At 37.1% G+C, this 22,274-nt stretch overlaps 1 protein-coding gene across 1 annotated transcript in view; it reads left to right on the top strand.

The window, feature by feature from the left end:
• LOC140145068 (actin, cytoplasmic 1-like) overlaps nt 1–22,274 on the top strand; it is a 54,926-nt gene that overhangs the window by 18,264 nt on the left and 14,388 nt on the right. Inside the window, exons 3-7 of the mRNA XM_072166854.1 lie at nt 1,674–1,798; nt 6,949–7,057; nt 10,671–10,807; nt 10,933–11,146; nt 11,435–11,448. Of these exons, the coding sequence (XP_072022955.1) occupies nt 1,674–1,798; nt 6,949–7,057; nt 10,671–10,807; nt 10,933–11,146; nt 11,435–11,448 (599 nt within the window). The remainder of the gene's footprint in view (nt 1–1,673; nt 1,799–6,948; nt 7,058–10,670; nt 10,808–10,932; nt 11,147–11,434; nt 11,449–22,274) is intronic.

Genomic DNA, 22,274 nt, shown 5'->3' with positions numbered 1-22,274 from the left:
ATGGTCTTGACGGCTGATGTATCTTTTTGTTTGCTTATCCTACGAAAACCTCTGTTCAGTGAAGTCCATTTATATATATCCTTGCGTATAAACTCCTCGCACAGAAATGGTGCTCCTTTATCCAAACACGTAACTCCTTGCGCAGTTCTCCAAACACTTAACTCCTTGCACCGTTTTCCAAACATTTAACTCCTTCCAAAAAAGGTGTTTCTTTCACCAATCATTCTCTTTCTCAGGAAACAGGCTTCTTTCTGCATTGCTCCACTTTATTGACAGATGTGTTGTTTAATAAACCAGATTCCAGCAAGTCTTTCATACACTCAAAATTTCCTTCGTTGCTGCACATTATTGGCTATGTAAACTATGTACCAACACGTAGAAAGTTTACAAACTCTCATGATATTCTGCAAAGAGCAAACTAAAGCTTTCCACTTTTATACTCACAATCTATTAATAGACTATTCTGTCATTCACTTCCTAGGGATTTCAAAAATTATGTCAGTATATCCATTTTACAATCTAAGGAATTTTCCCAATGATGCAATACAGAGAATGTTCTGGAATAGAGGGGAGTTGTCAAGATTATTAATAACTCTGATTGAGTTTGTTTACTGTAGCCTAAGGGGTTCCCCAAAAACATGTCATAGCACACAAACTCTTGGTTTCCCTCTTCTATTATTTCTCATGACAAGCTTTATGTTGTAAACAAATTCAAATAATCAAATGAAATTACTCAGGGCACATCACAATTGATTGATTGATTAGTTGCTTGCTTGCTTGCTTGGTTGATTGATTGATTTTGAACGGGAAATAATCCCGCCAAAATATTAAAGTAATCTTTTTCCACAAGTAAATATCATAGTCAGGAAATTAATGATGCATCTGTAGCTTAGATTATAACTTTCATATACTTAGTTGCAATTATCCCAGATAATTCTTTGCTTTTACAGAGACTTGAATTGTCGAGGTTTTTGATCAAAAAACGTGCACTCGGTGCATTTTGAAACTCGAGGCCATAACTCTTCTCAAATTAGCCCCAAATCATAATTTATTATATACGCGTGTAGCAAACCCCAACAGGAATACTTGGACGTTGTTTGTGGAGCCTAAACTTTATTTTATTTTATTTAATTTCACAATATTTCTAGGGTGAGAATTTTGACCTGTCAATACCTTTTCGGATTTCCCATTTAACAAATAATGAATACGCTTACCTTTCTGCAACACTTCCCGGTACCATTGGGCATCTGCTGACAGCCAACATTTATCATTCATAGTGCCTTGGCAGTGGTTCGAACCGTGGTGTAAATTTTGGTATTTTTATTCTTTTTAGGGACCGATCGTTATTTACGGCAAGGGGGGAATATCGACAAAAATTTCGCGTTCCCCCTCGCGTCCGCTCAAAATTTTCGGATTCCCCCTGTTTTCCCGAATTTCTCCATTTAAAACTTAACATTCCCCCCCTTGGTTCAACGAAAAATTCCCCCCTCAAAACGCCTGTCGTAAATAACGATCACTCCCTTACTAATGCGCTGTGCCGTTTTTCAAACCCGCCCCTGAATGAAATTGATGGCCAAGTACCCTTAATCTCTCGTTACCGCCTTTAGTCATTATTATTATGCTATTTTGTATACATTGAATTCAAACCTCTATAATTCATTATATTGATGCAGTTAACATCATATCCGACAATGACGGGCAATGTCTTGCAAAAGACAATGGATCCGGGTTTGCAGGAGCCGACAATCCGAGTGCCGCAGCCGTATTTCCTTCTGTCGTTGAGAAAACGCACTATCGGGTAAGAACTAAGATGTCTTTTTATACTACCTAGACGCCTAATCCCTCTATTTAAAGTCTTAGTGTACGATTTCCGTCAAATTTTATTTTTTGTTATTCTTTATTTAAAATGTTGAAATTTTAATAGTAATAAATGACGGGAAGGGTTGCTGTCCATTGTAAGTTGAAATAACAAGGTATAGTGAAAAAACTCCACTGGTTATTTTGGCCATTTAATATGCAGGAGGACATGATAATATGTCGAACTTTGCTCTGTTAACCTACAAAGACAACAAATTTGGCCGATTTCATTTAGGTGCAAGTTGGGACATGTGTACACATTACAAATATGAAAAAAAAAAAGCAATTTCATATTATAAGATCGTACATAATGGCTTCAAGTGATACCTTGACAGCCGGTGTGATATAAGAGTTTGGGTTTTACGGTAATCGACGGGGTGGGGGGGAGTAAATAATTTTGATAGTGCACAACCAAAAATAAATCTGTTCATATATTTCTCAGAAAGGTTATACAGGTGTAAAATTGTAAAGATGCGCCGTTCTTATTGAAACCTCCGCCAAAGCTGAAAATAGGGACCCAAAGTTTATAATTTTTCTTATAACTTTAAAATCATTAGGTGTATGATTCCCAGGTTTTTTTTATCGTATTCCTTACTTTTTACTCATTCATTTGACACCAACCTGGGGGTCATACTAATCTCTCAACACGCGATATTCAAAAATGTTCTAGAGCAATGACGTCATGGTTATTTGTGCTTATTTGTCGCCAGGCTTCGTTGAATTATTGGGACGACATTGCTCTAGACAATTTCGGCGCGGGAATTTTGAATATCGCGTGTTGAGAGATGGCTGTTTTTATTCGTTTTTATGTTTAATATGAGTTGTTTCAAATAAAACCATGTGATTCGTGCTTGATAACTATTTTTCTAACATATAAGACATAATGTTGTGATTGTCGGACACTTCATTTATAAAAAGTATAATATGATTGCCAATGATGCTGCACATACACAAACTTATTGTTGCCATAAATATTGTGCATACCAGACCGCGTCTCAGTTGTTGACAAGTGATCCAACCTCAATCTCAATCTCCAGGGCATACAGCGCATCACATCGGCGGCATAGCTTAGTGCTACCATATTTGAATTGAAACTTGGGCGGGGCTATCATAATAGACAACAGAATTACGGGCTTAGTTGAACAATGGAAGATTCAAAACAGTGTCGGCGTGGGGAGCGGTCACTGAATTTTAGTGTTCAATATAAAGGTGTAGCGTTGTGGCATCGATTTGTGGATAAAGAGCATTTTGTTTTTGGCCCTGAGTATTTAGAAGCGGACGGGGGGGCTTTGGTAAAGGACTTTGGCATATTTTTATAGGCCAGGTGTAATTATGTATCGTTCCATTATCCAGAAACCGAACCGAACCGAGACTGTCGGACAGTCGGTGGGGGGGGCGGGGACTAAAACAGCGCTCACGTCTAAGCCCCACCCGACCACTGCAGATGATACTCATGTGGTACCTGGCCATGGTCAGCTCCACGCGACGGCTGCGGTAGGCCTACTTCCAGACAAAGACATACCAGGCACACTAATGATAATAACAGTAATAATATTAATATACAACAACAACAACAATAATAATAATAATAATAATAATAATAATAATAATAATAATAATAATAATAATAATAATAATAATAATAATAATATAAATACTACTACCAGAGAGTAGATATTCTTGAGAGGGCACTCTATTCACGTGGGTTCTTTTCCAACGCTAAAAGATCACGAACTTTGGTTGTTTGCAAATGAAAAGTTTCCGCACTATCGATTGATTACGTAACTGTTATGAATAATTTATCAGGTCTTTCAATGCAATCGCCTCGACCCATTATTACATATTATCTGTATTATCAAAGTACTTGGAATAGCAATCCGGTGAGTTCACTGAACTACGCCCTAATACTGATGGAGTTTTAATGGCGTTTCTCCTCTCCATACACAGATGAACAAATACAATAGATGAAGGTTAACACTTATGACCTCCTATGTGACATGTTATACGTGATGTACAAAAACCTGAATATCATAAGATTTCACATCACCAAATAATGTCTCTTGTATAAATCAATATTAAAAACCAAAAAAATTGTGCAGATTTTGGGAAAAATTTGTGCCAGGTAATAAATGTAGGCTTGAATCTGAGCATCTGCCAAGATTGGAAGAGATTCTGGGCTTTTATTCAGATTTTTCATGTATTTCTCAAACCGGCTGCTTCTAGGTAAAATCACAAGTGCTTCTATTTTGAAAATTGGGTGAAAAAAGTGTATTGCATTCGTGGTCCGGTAGCTCGAAAATTCAATGGTCACCAATATATTTAATTTAGTTTGTTTACTTGCTTGTTTGTTTGTCAGTCAGGAAACATCACTTTGAAAAATTCGTAAGGTAGGTAGAGCCATTTGAATAGAGGCCATTTTGTACACAAAATATAGGGAAATTTATTACTATTGTGCACCCATAAAGATTAGTATTCGTTTGTGCATATGAACTGCACATTTACGTTGCTAAATATTACTTATTATATATTATGACAATTGGTATTATGACAATACGAGCTAATACGGTATACATTAATATATAAAACGACTAATAGATCCTACATCATGGCGTCAGGTCAATGGTTTATCATATCCCGTATGTTTCTTAAAACTCATTTATATTTGAGACAAATTGCTGTGCAATATAGGAGCACAGGTAGATCCGTGTTTTTTTAAATTTTCATTTTTTTAATGAAAGAATTAAGGTTTTCCACTGCACGAGGGCCACAAGGGTGATACTAATTTTAATGCTATATTTTCAAAATGAATACGTAGTATCGGTTGGCTCCATAGCGATTTCACAGAAAAGGTATTTCTGGTACAATGCAGCGTAGGACTCTAGCTGAGAGCGTAGCCTAAGTTATTATAGACTCCAAGAATGGCTCTCCATGCACAAATGAACAAACACAAAGGAGGGTAGTCTCCTCCGTGGCCAGCTTGATTTCGATGGAGCGAAACCAAATTGGCTGCGGAGGAGATGGGTCATTTTGCTATGCAAATTCTTGAGTGTCGTAGCCCTGCTACTACTACTACTACTACTACTACTACTACTACTACTACTACTACTACTACTACTACTACTACTACTACTACTATAATAATAATAATAATAATAATAATAATAATAATAATAATAATAATAATAATAATAATAACACTAATAATAATAATAATAATAATAACAAAACTAATAACAATAATAATAATAATAATAATAATAATAATAATAATAACAATAATAATAATAATAATAATAATAATAATGATAATAATAATAATAATAATAATAACAATAATAGTAATATTAATAATAATAATAACAATAACAATAATAATAACAACACTTATATTACTATTTATACTTGTACAGAGTTTTGTTCTGTTTTTCTTTCTTTTTTTAATCTAAAACGCTCTATAAATATCTGAAATTATAATAATAATAATAATCAAGGTTTAAACTTTACTTCTGGAGTCATATACCAATTAGGTATAGAGCAGTATATCTCAAGTGCTTACCATCCAGAATCACAAGAAAGGTTCCACCAAACTTTGATCAGGACGTACTGTTTGGAATTCCAGAAAGACTGGGACGAGCTTTGCTGCTAGCATGGCTAGGGAAGCTGTTCAGGAAACTTTGGGATTTAGTCCTTTTAAGTACACGGACCCTTAAAGTTCGTGAAAAGAAAGCGGCTCAGAAAGAGAAATCAAATGTCAATCTATTGGATCACCGTATGTCTCCAATTTTTAAGCATAGGCTTATAAACAGAGCAACTGATATTGCCAAAGAAAACTTAAAACAGGGTCAGGGCAAAATGAAACAATGCCAAACATACCAGAGAAAGAGTGTTCAAGCCAGGGGATAAATACTTTTTCAATTTCCAGGACAACCATTACAAGCCAGATATCATGGCCAATGTGAGTAGAGTCATAATTGGGTGAAGAAGATTGTATTACTCAAGACTCCTGGTTGACTTAAGAGCAGGCAGTTATGCCACATAATATGCTCAAAAAGTGTGTTGAGCGAAGTGAAGTGAAGTGGCATTTCAAAACCTGTGTGAGCAGTAAACAATGCTGATGTAGATGAACATGTCGATGTAGACAAATTTGGCAATGTAGATAAAAGCAAAGATGACAATTCTGATGTCACATTTGACAAGAATTGTGTGGTGAAGCACAAAGAGTATAAGATCAACATCTTTCTTAATCATGCAATAACGAAGGTCGATTTCAAGTAACGTGCGCATACCCCAAAAGAATTGTGTGGAACTGAGTGGAAAAAGCCTGTTTTGTAAAGAAAGTGAAAGTAGCACCGTCTTGGAAATTGTCAACTGTGCAAGGATATTTTTACGCATATGATATATGAATTCGAATCTACAGTGGACTTCGATAAACAGTGATTCGAACCAGGATATACATTAGACGTCCGAAACATTGAGTGCATTAGAATATTTTGCCGGGGGGGGGGGTGGTCCATACAATCATCCCCCCCCAATGTTGAGACCTGTATGTGGGTTTCTGACCAAATTAACCTCATATTTGGCCATTTTAGCCCCAAAAGTGTACATTGCATCCGTTTACCTTCAAAATGGCAACATTTTTCGCGCGGTTGCCGTGCATTTCTACCATAAACTTATTCTGACACCAAAAGGTGCCCATCCCCATCCCCCGATGTCAAAAAGAAATCTACGCCACTGGTGTGATTTATAACGTGTATGCATTCATGTTTATATGCATCATCATTGTCAATCATATTATACTTTCCATTAAAGATTTAGATTTTGTTAACTTAATCAAACAGTGTGTTGTTGTTGGGCATTCGTGTGAGAACTGGACAAAGGTCTATTTGGCCTTGAGTCATTGCGAATAGTAACAAAATTCCCAATTTTTAATTAACAAATATGACATCCAGGATATATTTTTGTTCAATCTATTCCCACTAGGTTGAAGCGCTCAAGTAAATAGGCATAATGAAGGCACTTCAATTGTATAACATTTACAAAAGCAAAAATAAAACAAGACAAACATATCGGCCTATTCCAATTTCATTTCAGACTAGCGAAGACACAAACGACCCATTAGCTGACAGCGGAATGTCTAGCCTTGACCAAAAAGTCAAGACAATGTCCATGAAAAAGGAAAGCCCATTGGACATAGGTGTTGGTAAGAGTGAGTTTTTAACCATATTTTAAGAATGTCTTGGTTGATTAGTCTAGCCGATTGACTTTCTTTCTTTCTTTCTCAAGTTGGGTAACCAAATAGGTTGGAGTTGTGACATTTTACTTGAGAAAATTAAATGTTCTGTTTTAGTTGTGTAGGAAGATGACTAGGTTTACAACTTATTTTAATCTTAATGGAAAACCTGTCTCTTCCGTTCTAATTTGATACCAAATTACGGTCTGTACACTGCTGCTAATTTATTTTATGATTAAGCTGATTAGGTCCTTGGTTGGAGTAGATGTGGACACGGCGGTGTATTGACACGGAGCCATACAAACTGTATGGAAAGAGTCCAGCAGGGGATTTGCCATTTGATCTAATACAATTTGGTCTAATATCCATTTTGTCTACATCCATTTCTAAACCCACGTAGGTCAATATACACTAAGCCCAATAATCATTTGGTCTGATAACTATTTGGTCCGATAACCATTTAGTCTAATAACCAATAAGTCTAAAACCATTTAGTCTAACAACCATTTAGTCTAATATCCATTTGGTCTCTAACTAATAAGTCTAATAGCCATTTGGTCTAATGCCCATTTGGTCTTCAAACCATTTAGTCTATTTAGATCTGGGCCTCGTTTGTGCTGGGCCTCGTATGCTGGTTGAGTCTAGCTTTCAAACTTAAACGAACGAAATCAACATTTAAATCAACAATTTCCATAATAAAAAATGTACATCGTAAAAATGCCCGATTGAATCGTAAATATAGGCCTACTGATTTGCTCTTCATAGCGCGTCTGTACTCTAGTATCTGTCTCTCGGGGTATTTTTCAGCCTCGGGCTTTTAACTTATTTCCGCCCTCACTGCAGTTTCTGCCTTTTACGCCTTCATTCCCTTTTCGCGCTGCTTTTGTCTCAGTTTTTGTTCCATATTGACCATTGTCTTATCATTCGTATTTCCGTCACCATCACACATATTTTGCATCTCTCCTCTCGGTAAGTTAGTGTTGTGATGTGCCCTGAGCAATTTGATTTGATTATTTATATGTGTCTAAAACATAAAGCTTGTCATGAGAAATAATAGAAAGGGGAAATGACATGTTTTGGGGGAACCCCTTAGGCTACAGTAAACAAACTCAATCAGAGTTATTAATAATCTTGGAAAATCCCTACTATTCCAGAAAGTTCTCTGTATTGCATCATTGGGAAAATCCCTTAGATAGTGATATGATGACATAATTTTAGAAATTCATCCAGGAAGTGAATGACAGAATGGTCTATTAATAGATCTTGGATTTTTAGGAGTATAAAAATGTGAAAGCTTTAGTTTGCTCTTTGCAGAATATTATGAGAGTTTGTAAACTTTCTACGTGTTGATCATGGTTATGCTTCAAAAAGAGGTACATTTAAACCAGTTTACATAGTCAATAATGTGCTATTTTAATACAGCAACGAAGGAGATGTTGAATGTATGAAAGACTTTCTGGAGTCTGGTTTATAAAACAATACACCTGTCAATAAAGTGGAGCAATGCAGAAAGAAGCTCGTTTCCTGGAGAAAGAGAGTGATTGATGAAAGAAACACCATTATTGGATAACTGCGCAAGGAGTTAAGTGTTTGGAGGACTGTGCAAGGAGTTAAGTGTTTGGAGAACGGCGCAAGGAGTTAAGTGTTAGGAGAACTGTGCAAGGAGTCAAGTGTTAGGAGAACTGCGCAAGGAGTCAAGTGTTAGGAGAACTGCGCAAGAGTTAATTGTTAGGAGAAAGCAGCACCATTTCTGGGCGAGGATTTTATACGCAAAGATATATAAATGCAAGTGTACAATGGACTACGCTGATTTTCGCAGGACAAGTGAATAAGGATAATACATCAGCCGTCGAGAACATTGCAAGAACTCTATGAGCACCTAGAAGAAGACTGCTGGTTAAGTACTGAGTAGTTAAAAGTACTGAGTAGTTAAAATTGTGATTGTGTGATTATATTGTAATTTATATATGTACATTTGTTGTCATATTGTTACGAGTCGTACTGGACTCAAGGCCAAAATCACCATTTACCCGAACTCACACGAATGCACAACACAAATACACTGTTTGATTAAGCTAACAAAATCTGAGTCTTTAATTGAAAGCAAGACATGATTGGTAAAATATATGACAACAAATGCACATACAAAAAAAGATAACAATAGAGTTCTTGCAATGTTCTGAACGGCTGATGTATATATCCTTATCCTCTTGTCCTGCGAAAATCAGCGAAGTCCTTTGCACACATGCACGTATAAATATCCTTGCGTATAAAATCCTCACACAAAAATGGTCCTGCTTACTCCAAACAATGATCTGCTTGCGCTGCTTCCTCCAAATATTTATCTCCTTGCGCTGCTTTCTCCAAAAATGGTGTTTCCCAATCACTCTTTCTGCATTGCTCTACTGTATTTGACAGATGTGTGGTTTTAAATTACCAGACTCCAGCAAGTCGACAGAAGAACTTTAATCATTCGATGAGGAAGAGCACATTCGCGTACTCATAAATCTCCTTCGTTGCTGTATTAAAATAGCTCAATTATTGGCTATGTAAACTGGTTAAAATGCACTTCTTTTTTGAATCACGAAGACCAACACACACATGTGGAGTTTTACAATCTCTCATGACATTCTGTAAAGTCCAAACTCAAGCCTCCAGCTCTTATACCAGTACTCATGCAAAACCCATCATCTATTAATAACCATTACTTCATTCACATCTTCACAACTAGATGATGCAAGCTTGGGATTTCCCAAGATTAATTATACACATTAACCTTTCACATTACATCACTTCTTGGGGGGTTTTCCTATGGTACAATACACTGAACTGGGGATTTCCAAGTTTGAAACATAGATCTGACTTTGTTTACAATAATTTGTGGGGAATCCCAAAATGACTTGAAACACCAACACTTGCAAGTGCAAGGGGGTTCCCATCTCACGAAATACTTTCAGCTTGTAAACAAGGCTAAATAATTAAATTAAATTACCCAGGGCACATCACAATATATTGTAACAAATCATATTTTACTTTCAATTAAAGACTTAGATTTTAATCAAACAGTGTATTTGTGTTGTGCATTCGTGTGAATTTTGGTAAAAGGTGATTTTGGCCTTGAGTCAGTACGACTCGAAACTGTTTTTTTAGTTTTTTTTTTTATAGATTGCTATACTCATTCTGTATTACATTGTTGGCTCTATGCAAGTACAATATCATCATAATTTTGCTATTTTTTGCCATAAACAGTTATAATCTATTTTCTGTATAATCATTGTGCATCAACATTGTTTCTGATCTGCTCATTTTGTAGTTTTGCAATATTATCCTGTGATAAATGGGTTTATTGCCTGGCATTTATGTCCCTGTTTCGTTTTTACCAGTTTGCCAATACCATCCTTGATGAAGCCCCGAGGGCGAAAGCTCGGATTAAATTTCATGTTACACTGCTACGTTGTTTTCTGTTCTCATTTCTTACACATGTATAATATTTCAAGAATGAATGAACCAAAAAAGACCAGACCACACTATATATATATTGTATATATATTATTAATCTATTTTGTTACTTAATTTCCTACAGCTAAGAAGGCGTTTAACTTTGACGATGCTAGTGCTGTTGTGCTGGATATTGGTTCCGGTATGGTCAAAGCAGGTTTTGCAGAAGACGGCATCCCAAGTGTTGTATTTCCGACAGTCATTGGTGCGCCATTACAACGGGTGAGATTATTTACCTTGCACTTAAATAGATTATAAAATAAAAAAGTAAATAAAAATAAAGACGTTATAATCTTTAAACGATTATTTCTAACCACCTCCTCCTTACATGTTATGGATCTATATAGGATGCAGGGCTTCGTTCCAACTACTTCGGAAATCAGGCTTTGAGCAACAAAGACAATCTGAATATTACGTACCCCATTAAACACGGTATTGTCACCAACTGGGACGATATGGAAAGAATTTGTTATCATACATTCCATGATGAGCTCCGAATTGCTCCAGAAGAGCACGCAGTACTTCTCACATATCCACCGTTACACCCTATGGCGAACATGGGTATCGATCATGAGGGGGGGGGACTTTCTGAAGGGTGTGTGACGCAATATCATATTTCCCCCAGTACTTTAGTGACTGACAAGTAGAAAAAAGGCGGAAAGGAGAGAAAAAAGAAAAGAAAGTGAGAAAAATTGAAGAGAGAAGAGAAGAGAAAAGGTTAAATTGCACGTAATTTAGTAGGCCTATGCATGTAAGTAGTATTGAGGGAGGGGCACTTTCTGAAGGGTAGAGGACGCAATATCAAATTCCTACCAGTTTTAGTGATTGACAAGAAAGCAAAAGGAAGAGAAAACATGGAAAAGGTTAAATTGTACGTTATTGAGTAGGCCCAGGATAGCATATAGTAAGCCTAAGTATATGCCTGTGATTATTATAGGCAGTGCTTAAATATGTGGTTCCTTGGCCCAAAAGCCTGTGAAAATTACTGCCGGCCCGTCGATATGTAGGGCCCGTGACATTTTGTCACCAAAGTCAGTATTTAAGACGGACTTAGGTCTATTACTGACTTTAACATATCAATCCATGCATGCTTTACCTGAAATTAAAAGTCTGTAGTCTTATATCTAAGTGTCAATGGATCAGTGTAACATTTTAAATTTTGCAAATTCAGGTCGGGCCTTCTTTGTTTTTTGTTTAAGGCAATAATAGTGTAAAAATGATGCACCAAAAACAATTTTCCAAATTTTCCATTTTTAAAACTAAATTTTTACACAATAGGCCTAGGCCTAATAATGTAAATAGGCCCTACAGTCCCCATGCAAATGGCTTCAATTGGACCTTCATTTTGAAAAATGGACAAGTCTTCCTTTTTGCTTCTGCTATGGATATCCACGTGTTATTTTTAAAACAATTGTTTATATTTTACAATAATGGTGAAAACTTTTCAATGGCTTCAATTAGGCTTTCGTTTCACCAAAAAATGACAAATGGCTTCAATTGGGCCTTCATTGTCCAAAGGTTTCTCACCTCTGTTGCCCCCGGACGCTGATTGCCCTGATATATCAGATTTGTAGCCCTTTTGTACTTATTAGCCAATATTTGGCCATTTTCGTCAAAGTTTTCCCCCTTAAAGGTTGTCTTTCCCCACTTTGTTCACCCTCTGAAAAAGTGCTTGCTACGTCACTGCCTCTAAGGGGTCAAAAACCCTCTCAAACACCCTCTCCTCCCCCACTTTTCTGATAGGGTGGACGTCCCTGTTGGTGCCACATGCCACGGATTCGTCGGTCATTTGTCGGATGTTGAACGATTGACTATAAAACGCCTGCAGGATTATTAGCGGCCACAACGCATAGAGAGACGAACGGGAATCGGACTCCCAAATCCGGACATTTGTCGGACGTTGACCCCCAAATCCGGTCATTTGTCGGACGTTGAACGATCGAATATAAGACGCCTGCAGGATTATTAGCGGCCACAACGCATAGAGAAACGAACGGGAATCGGACCCCAAAATCCGGTCATTTGTCGGACGTTGAACGATCGGATATAAGACGCCTGCAGGATTATTAGCGGCCACAACGCATAGAGAGACGAACGGGAATCGGACCCAAAATCCCACCGAATCTTCTGCCGGACTGGTGATTTTTCCACCGAATAAAATATTTTTGTATTCGGTGATGTACGTTGATCCAGTCCGTCGTAGTGTGACAGACCTATAAAGTTTGTGTATCTCATTACATTTATTCCACATTATCTATTTTATAATTCGAAGGTGTTATGTTATTCATGCTTTCATTAAAGATGAATTACATTTTGTCCGAGAAAACTTTGATTTTCCAGCTTTAATTCTTTAGGTTGTGCAAATATTATGTTATATTTTAAATTGCCAAAGAACATTTGAGCCAAGAATGATAATGATCTAGTGCTTACAGTTTACGTGTGATTTTTGATACCATGCAACATTAATGTTGAAGTTTTACAAGATTTAAACTTTGCATTACAATTTCTATATACGAAAAAAAAAAAAAACTTAAATGTCTGTGAGAATTTTTTTAAGCCAGCTGGGATTCTTTTATGTAATAATTCTTTATGCAACATTTATATCAACATTAACGAAAAATATATTTACAAGAACCGAACATCATCTTACATGCAAGCTTTCATTTTCAATATCGTGCTGGTTGTTTTCAAATCTGAACAAAACCTAATTGAATGTTTTGAAAGAAACAGATTATTTAAAAAGAACGAAAAGGATTTCACAGAACAAAACATGAAGCCCATTGACATTTTAGTGCGCATTGTGTTGAATGATCTTTCTTAGACTTTTAAACTTGGAATGAAGTGAATTGACGCATCCGTTATGTAATTGACAATTTCATCGCAATCAGTCAACCGATTCCAGTAAAATTGACATTATATGATGCAGAATAAGATGTGCTACACGCTGATGTTTAGATTTGTGGATTCTGATGTCTATTTCTCGACTTACGTCCAAATTTATTTGCTCGGTAATTTTTTCTGGGACACCCTGTATCTCGAGATTAAAAAAAGCAACTTGAACAAAACAAGCGGTATTTGAGAGCTAAGACTGTGCCCTTGACGTTGATGTAAGCATCATGTCACAACGGTATTTTCTAATGGCCAAAGAGGGCGCTTTTCACTTGCACAACTTGTTTTGAGACAGGGCTCCAATTGAACACATGAATTGTCGCGCGACCCATCACTGCTCCCGACCGTTGACGTCTGAAATCATATCTATAAATCATTTTAATTATTATCATTGCATGTTTCACTTGTTTGAAGTAAGTCCGTGATTAATTAGCTTAAAACAATGAATGTCTTCGACCCGTTACTTCGTAAAACAACCTAGACCAGCCCTTCATCATGCTCGTCCAATCTCGCAACGTATAATCCGCAAACAAGGCTCATATCTAAAGATGTTCTCGCAGGTGTTCCTAGGTCCTTCTGCAATGTAATTCAACTATTGACAAAAATCTCATTGTGTTCTTAGGATTGCAATTCGCTGTCGTAGTGCACGTTAGTAACCATTGGTTACTGCTCCAAGCCTGGGCTCAAGCACGTACCTGTTATTTGTTTTTGTTTATTTATGTAAATAATTTGATATATTTGAAAGAAGTATTTGAGCAATTTGAAATTTTGATTTTATAATCCTATGGGGTCATTTGAACCCCCACCCCCTCCCAAATTGCCAAACCCACAACACCTATGAGTTTGCATCATAGAGCGTGTTTATAGTGAATATACCGTATTTTGAGTATACCGTATATGATAATCCTTGTATATATACCGATACCCTTGCTTTTTATAGTGAGACACAGTTACCGCATAAATTAAATACTCACAAATGATCATCATACACTTCATGATTTTTTCATTGTTTTACCTAATTTTACGTAATTCTTTATTGGGGTTCATGCTCTTATACAGGCCTATTTTGTTTGTTTGTTTTCATAAATTTTCTCTAATCATTTTTAATAGATGGTTGTGTTAAATATTGCTTTATTTTTTGTTCTAAGTGTATAATTATCATCAAACACATTTTCAAATTTTATACAGGCCTAATATGACTTATCATTCTTGACAAGATAGCACATGCTGCTGTTTATTTACAAGATATCACCTGCTGTATGCTCTTTATTTATTTGGGCCTAAATTATTTCTTTACTTTTGTTTTAAGTGAACATGTATATCATGATAGCGCTTTCTATGTTTTTATAGCAACCGCGTTGTCTTTTTAAAGACTGTTTATTTACCATGTTTACCTTTAGGTATATATTCGTCTCAGATGTTTACAGGATATCACCTGCTGTACAGTGGCGTAGCTGCCGGGGAGGGGGGCAATTGCCCACCTGGCAAAAATTGCCTATTTGGGCCCCGCCCCCTAGCGCAAGGAAAAAAGAGGAAAAAGGAGAGAGGGAGGAAAAAGGGAGGAGAGAGCTAGCCTAGAGGAAGGGAAAAAATGGTACTATATACTATAGCGCTTATAATCCTTTTTTTTTCTTTCTTTTTTTTGCTCTTCACTTTTTCAAACCACCGAAAAAAAAATTGGGTCAACCTTTTCGGGCTGTTGAGGAAGGGGCGGCAAAATGTTTGTTTGGTGGATTTGTTTTAAGTGAACATGTAGGCCTATATCATGATATCGCATTCTATGTTTTTATATCAACCGCGTTGTCTTTTTAAAGACAGTTCTTGCTTCACCGTTGACCGTTTAACACAATGTCAACATTGGCTCATAGGAGCATAGGGTTGCCGAACCCGCGATTTAAAAGCCCAATAGGACGCATTTTTAAGATTTCGTCCGCAACTTTTGACAATGTCCTGTCCTATAGAACCCAATGTTTAAAAACAAAATTGGATGACTTTTCAACATTAGTTACCGCGATTTTTAGTATTTCCTATCCCATAGAAACCAATGGTTAAGAATTTTTTCGGGCGACATTTCAATTATTTGACCCACAATTGGCAACCTTGTATGTAATTGCCATGTTATGTAACCACAGTTTGGATCGCTCAGGTCAGTATACAAATAGTATAGGGTTGCAAAACCCGCGATTTAATAATATAGGACGACTTTTGAAGATTTTCTAGGCGACAATATCCTGTCCTATAAACACCAATAATATATGGTTAAGAAAAAAGGGATACTTTCCGACATTGGCTAACATGAATTCTGGTAGTTTCTTATTCCATAGGAACCAATGGTAAATAATAAAAAAAATATTGGGCGACTTTTCAATTATTTGACCAACCATTTGGGCTGAAAATGTTTTTGGCAACCCTGACATGCGATGCTTATCTATCAATTTCCGGTGACACGATGTTTTGTCATGTAAAAACCAATTTATTAATTGCAAATTTTAAACACTAAATAAAAGTGCAAAATGCGAAGCCTGGTGCTATTTAATATTATTGCAATGTAAAACCAGAAAAATTCGACCTTGACACAAGCAAATTTTCCTTAAAGTGAATTTATTATTATAGAATATAAATATCAATGTTAAATAATCTCCCCTAATAAACAACCCAATAGCCTAAACCCCTTCGAATAATTTCGCGTTTTCACAACCCAATAACGATGCGTAAAAAGCAAATCGTTCATGACTGATCTTGCTAAATAAAGCGCGGCATGCAGGTAATGCACCAACTAGAGCATGTAGAGAGAGATATCGGCAACTATAGAACAATAGTCCAAGGTACCAAAGTGTTGCTTGAACTTGCTTCTATAGGTGTATTTGGTCTATAATAATGTACATTGTGCTCATTAAAAGCCAGTTTGCCGAACCTCTCTTTTCTCAATAATTGGATACCCGTTCAAGTTCAAAATAAACTGGTGTCTAGCTTTAATGACAGTTAACACACCAGGAAAAGTTTTATTTAATAGATCATGAATCCACAGAATAACACGTGCAGCTTGCGAACAACATGGTACCTGGCGGTATCCCTTTGTATTGCGCTTTGGGCTCATACAATAAATATATATTAGCACTCGACGGCCCAGGCACTACCTGTCGCTGTGATTTGGGGAACTCGTTGCTTCCCTTCTCCAGATACCTGTACTTCAAGGTCGCTCATACCCCATGCCTTAAGGTCTTTGAACAAGTTCATTTAGAATGTTGGATTCGACTGTAAACATGGATCATTTTGAACAATTCCAGTGAAAAATGACGTTGACTACTCACATTTTTAGTGACGTTTCACCACTACACTAGTGGTTTCATCAGAATAGCAACTCATCGCATCTGACTGCTTCCATTTATAGGCAACAGAAACCGTTGAGGGCGTGATGAGTTGGTCAAATAGGCCCCCTCGTCCTTGTTTAGAGGCCTATTCACTCAACAACATCCAGTGTCTATAGGGTGTTCACAGAATTCGGGTCAAAGGTCATCAAGGGGTCATTTCGGGTTAAAATCTAAAATCTTCAAAAATTCATTCTAAACATATTAAAATATTTGTGACTTCAAAGGTCAAAGTTTAGGGGTCAAAGGTCAAATTTTAAAATTGGTCCAATTGAGCTCAAATTCAACAGAAATCATCCTTACGACATTCTAAATATGTTAAAAATATTTATGACCGCAAAGGTCAAAGCTTAGGGGTCAAAGGTCAAATTTTTTAATTGGTCCAATCGAGCTCAAATTGGACAGGAATGATTCTTTTGACATTCTAAACATGTTAAAAATATTTATGACCCCAAAGGTCAAAGTTTAGGGGTCAAAGGTCAAATTTTATGATTGGCATTTCCGGCCCCGGCAAGCCCAGCTAGGTTCAGTTCTGTCTACAGATCTAGTTCTTCTTCTGGCAATCGATTTCAAATTTTTCAAAATGCTCCGCCAGAGATTAACATATTTCAACCATACTTGACCCAAATAACCACTGCACTAGGCCAAACATTCCATTTGACTTTGACCTGGCTGTGACCTTTGACCTAGCTACAATGGTTAAAAATGTGATTTCGCTTTAAAACGTAACTTCTTCAACAAACAACATGCGATGATGACATGGTTAAGTCATGTGACTCAACTTTAGTCAGTGTCTATAGGGTGATCACATATAAGGGGTCAAAGGTCATTAAGGGGTCATTTCCGGTCAAAGTCTAAAAAATTTCAAAAAACAGTGTGAAATAGCTAGGTGATGCTCATTGAACGATGTTTACTGCGGGGTCATAGATTTGGGGTCAAAGGTCATCTAAGGTCATTTCTGACACTCGATAAAATGCTTAAAATTTAGCCAAATTGGCTATATCTTAGCCTATGGAAAACGGATAAGGCCCGTTATTACTAGAGTTATGCAACGTTAGTGGTAGGGGAGGTCTATAATAGTCTTGACCCCATAGGTCAAAGTTCAAGGTGAAATTCTACAAACAAGCTCCGATTGAGCTGAAATTCACCAGGAGTAATCCTTCTGACATCGTAAGCACAAAACAAGTACAGTTTACCCGATCCATGACCCAGGAGTCACGTTATAGATGTCAAAGGTTAAATCACCGACATGCTTGAACTGGGCTCAAACATGATAGTAATAGCCATTGTGGCACTCTAAACACGAGAAAAATACATTTGATGACATTTGTGACCCATGGCTCAAGTTACAGGGGTCAAAGGTCAAATTTTGAAATTGGTCCATTCGAGCTCAAATTCAATAGGAACGATTCTTACGACATTCTAAATATGTTAAAAATATTTATAACCCAAAGGTCAAAGTTTAGGGGTCGAAGGTCAAATTTCAAAATTGATCCATTAACGCGTTCGGCGGCTTGTACCTATAGATTCTATTGACTCTAGTTTTTCACTGGAATTGTTCAAAATGAACCATGTTTACAGATGATATTAAGGTGTTTCAAACGACGATTGCAAAGTTTTTCCCGTCTCAGTCTTCTTGATAAAACATCAGTTGGAAAACGACGTGGGAGACCGAGAATGACTTTACCAGCTGTATTTTGAAGTAATTTGAATTTAGACAATAGAGGATTTTGGGCATCACCCCATACTACATCACAATAGTCAAAGATTTGTACAACATGGCAAGAGTTTTTGTTCGGAGTACATTACGTACCATTCTTAAAAGACCAATACGCTTGTTGACTTTTAAGACCACTTTGTCAATATTTATACACCAGGTAAGTGATGGGTCAAACCAAACACCAAGATATTTAAATTGGTCAATTTGTTCTATTGCCTCACCTCTAATTTGAATGTTGAGCTTATCTTGGGTACGGGCAAGTTTTTGATGAGTGCCAAAAAGCATGGATTTTGTTTTTTGACGTTGAGAGTGAGAAAGTTAATTTGTAGTCACTGAGCAACATGAGAAAATTTAGAATTCAAAATTCTGTTAATTGTATCAACTGTCTTTCATCAGAAGAAGCAACTCAAGACCTAGCCGGTGAGCCGGCTAGTTAAAAAGATATATTTTTTAAAGTATTTATGGTGTACGATGTCATCGCCCCGATAACTTCATGGCAGCAAGCTCCACGATGGTAGGTCGAATCCACTAGTTCTTCAATAGCCACGCATGGTCATTTTGTTCCAACCTGTTTAATAGTTTTGAGACTATGGGCAGAGGGATCTCCGACTAAGGCTATTGACAATAGCCTGGTCACTGACCTCTGTAGATGTCAGTGAGTCTGGTATGTCATCTGCTTTAGACTGCCTCCACCAGTGGTCTACACTGCGCTAGTACCGTGTTACGTTCCGTAACTCTTAAGTGTTGACAAATGGGGGCAGCAGTCATTTTTCTTGTTCTGTACATATAAAATCTGAATTTATGTCAGTTTGCGATTTCAAAACGCACGGTTGAACTTCAATGCGCTCACTTAAGATTATCATATTCTTTCAACACATATACTCAAGTGCAAACACTCAAGTGCAAGCCTTACAATTGGTTTCTTTAGAAATTTTCTACCCCGGTATCCAAAGAGCTATCGTCTGAATATCATATAGCAGATACACCACTCTAAGCTAGTGCACAACTCGGCTGCCCAATTCCCTTAGCACACCTGGAAAGGACAAGAGCGCGAGCGGTTACTTCAAATTATCACACTGCCACCATGTTTTTTAATCGTAGAGGTGAGACACTGCTTATTTTATTGTCCCCTTAACAATGTAGGATTTTTATTCTGTTTGGTCGTTACTAACAATAGGGTAGTTACCATTATTATCAACTCTATTTTTGCATATTGTTATATAGCGGCGTGCATAGCAGATACACGTGTATTGATTGATTGCTGTGTGGTGTGTACTTTTATGATGTTCATAGTATGTAATATGTTTTGGTAACGTATTTCTAATGTATTTGATCACTGAGTTAAATAAAATATGTAATAAAATAAAATACGAAAAGGCTACTATTTGCAGAAGTTGAAATATGAGGGTGGATGCAGGACCTTTTAATGGCCCTTAATGGTCTCAGACCGGAAATGACACCTTAATGACCTTTGACACCAAGTCCGTGGAAAAACAATAGACACCGACTAAGACAATTGTTATGGTCACTAAAATAACCCAGGCCAAAATCACCTGCTACCGAGCAAACACGCAAACACACTGTTTATTATGTAGAACAATTTAATTATTATTTATCAATTAGTGCAGTATGGCTGTCAATCAATGTTAGTCCAGCAAAATGCCACAGTTCGTGTATGGAGATACTTCAGCCTGCCGCTTCTCTGAGTCGACAAAAATCGAGCACTATCGGTTCTACTATCGCCTTTGGCGTATTTTCTTTTCTCCAACACACATAAGAACCGCGAACTGAAGTTTGAAGACTTCACACAATAATTGTAACTTTTGTTTCAACACTGGCTAACCTAAGCTTCAAAGAGATCCCTTTTATAACTCTAGTTTGTTGTCTAGATCAATATCTTTCCAGGCCTTATATCTAATATTTTACCATTCTAGAATAATCTGAACTATTATGGTATATTATAGTACTTCTTAAAACAGCCCATTAAATCACCACAAGTCAATCACAATCATAATCTATGTACATCATTTCTAAATATAGTTCATTACCTCAACACAAACCAATCAGATTTCATTAGTGTGTATAGATGGTTACTATAATAGCGCCACCACTTAATGTTCTAGAAGCTTCTGGGGCACTCATGCTCATTATAGTAATATCCAAACGTTTCCAGAAATTTCTACACGTAACCAGATATGAATTTCTTGTTCAATGTAATCATTATTATTCCAGAACATTCGATGTAAAAACAAATCGAGACAAATATCCTAGTAAAAACTAATGTCTGATGACAAATACATAACTTTTAATGAATATCATGGAATATTTATAACACAATGCATGTGTCCAAGTAGTGACACTGCACTGTGCCTTGTTATTTGTGGCAAAGATGCATTTTGAAATTATTTCGTCTCACCCCGACAGTACCGGAAGATACGGCAACCACATGTAGTCCTGGCCCTGTCCTACAGACCCGTATACATTTTTCAAAGAGGAAAGTTTGAAAGTTGATTCGAGTAGGGTATGCATTGGTCTTCCAAATTCTACTAGGTGGAAAATTCCAAACCCGGGCAAACTTTGTATATGGCCATTTTTCAAAATGGCTGCCAAAATGTACTTATGAACCAGGTAAAATGACAATAACTCTGAAACTACTCAACCTAGAGGGGTGATTGAGGTGTCTATCCCCACTAAATCAAGGCTGGCTGAGTGAATGAAGGGGGTTTCATGGATGTCTGAGGTCTGGGACACCTGAAATCCAAGATGGCCGCCCATAGCAACCATAAATCGTCATATTAGCCAGATAAAATGACAATAATTCGGAATCTACCTGACCTACAAGGGTCATTGAGGTGTCTATCCCCACTAAATCAAGGCTGGCTGAGTGAATGAAGGGGGTTTCACGGATGTCTGAGGTCTGGGACACCTGAAATCCAAGATGGCTGCCCATAGCAACCTCAAATCATCATATTAGCCAGGTGAAATGACAATAGTAATTTGGAATTTGCCTGACCTACAAGGGTCATTGAGGTGTCTATCCCCACTAAATCAAGGCTGGCTGAGTGAATGAAGAGGGTTTCATGTGTGTCTGAGGTCTGGGACACCTGAAATCCAAGATGGCCGCCCATATCAACCATATATCATCATATTAGCCAGGTGAAATGACAATAATTCGGAATGTGCCTGACCTACAAGTGTCATTGAGGTGTCTATCCCAACTAAATCAAGGCTGACTGATTGAATGAAGGGGGTTTCATCACTTTCATGGATATCTGAGGTCTAGGACACCTGAAATCCAAGATGGCCGCACGTAGGAACCATAATCATCATATTAGCCAGATGAAATTACAATAATTCGGAATCTGCTTGACCTAGATCTGCTAGACTGTCTAATTGAATGAAGAGGGTGTCATGGTTGTCTAGGGCGTACATCCCCAAATTTAAGATGGCCGCCTATAGCAACCCTAAAATATTCATATTAACCAAGTGAAATGATAATATCTCAGTAATTATTTGATCTAGAAGAGCAATTAAGGTTGTTTGATTACATGAATGTGATAGCATGGTTTTCTGAAGTCGAAGTCACACCAAATCCAAATGGCAGCCATAGCAACCACTATTATCCAAGTGAAATGTCATCAATTACAACCTATGTGACCTAGAGGCTGGATTAATGTGCTTATCCTCAGAAAATCAACGGTAGTTGATTGAG

The sequence above is a fragment of the Amphiura filiformis genome, unplaced genomic scaffold (assembly GCF_039555335.1).
Source record: "Amphiura filiformis unplaced genomic scaffold, Afil_fr2py scaffold_125, whole genome shotgun sequence".
In the NCBI taxonomy this organism is placed as follows: Eukaryota; Metazoa; Echinodermata; class Ophiuroidea; order Amphilepidida; family Amphiuridae; genus Amphiura; species Amphiura filiformis.
This window is presented reverse-complemented; position numbering and strand designations above follow the sequence as displayed.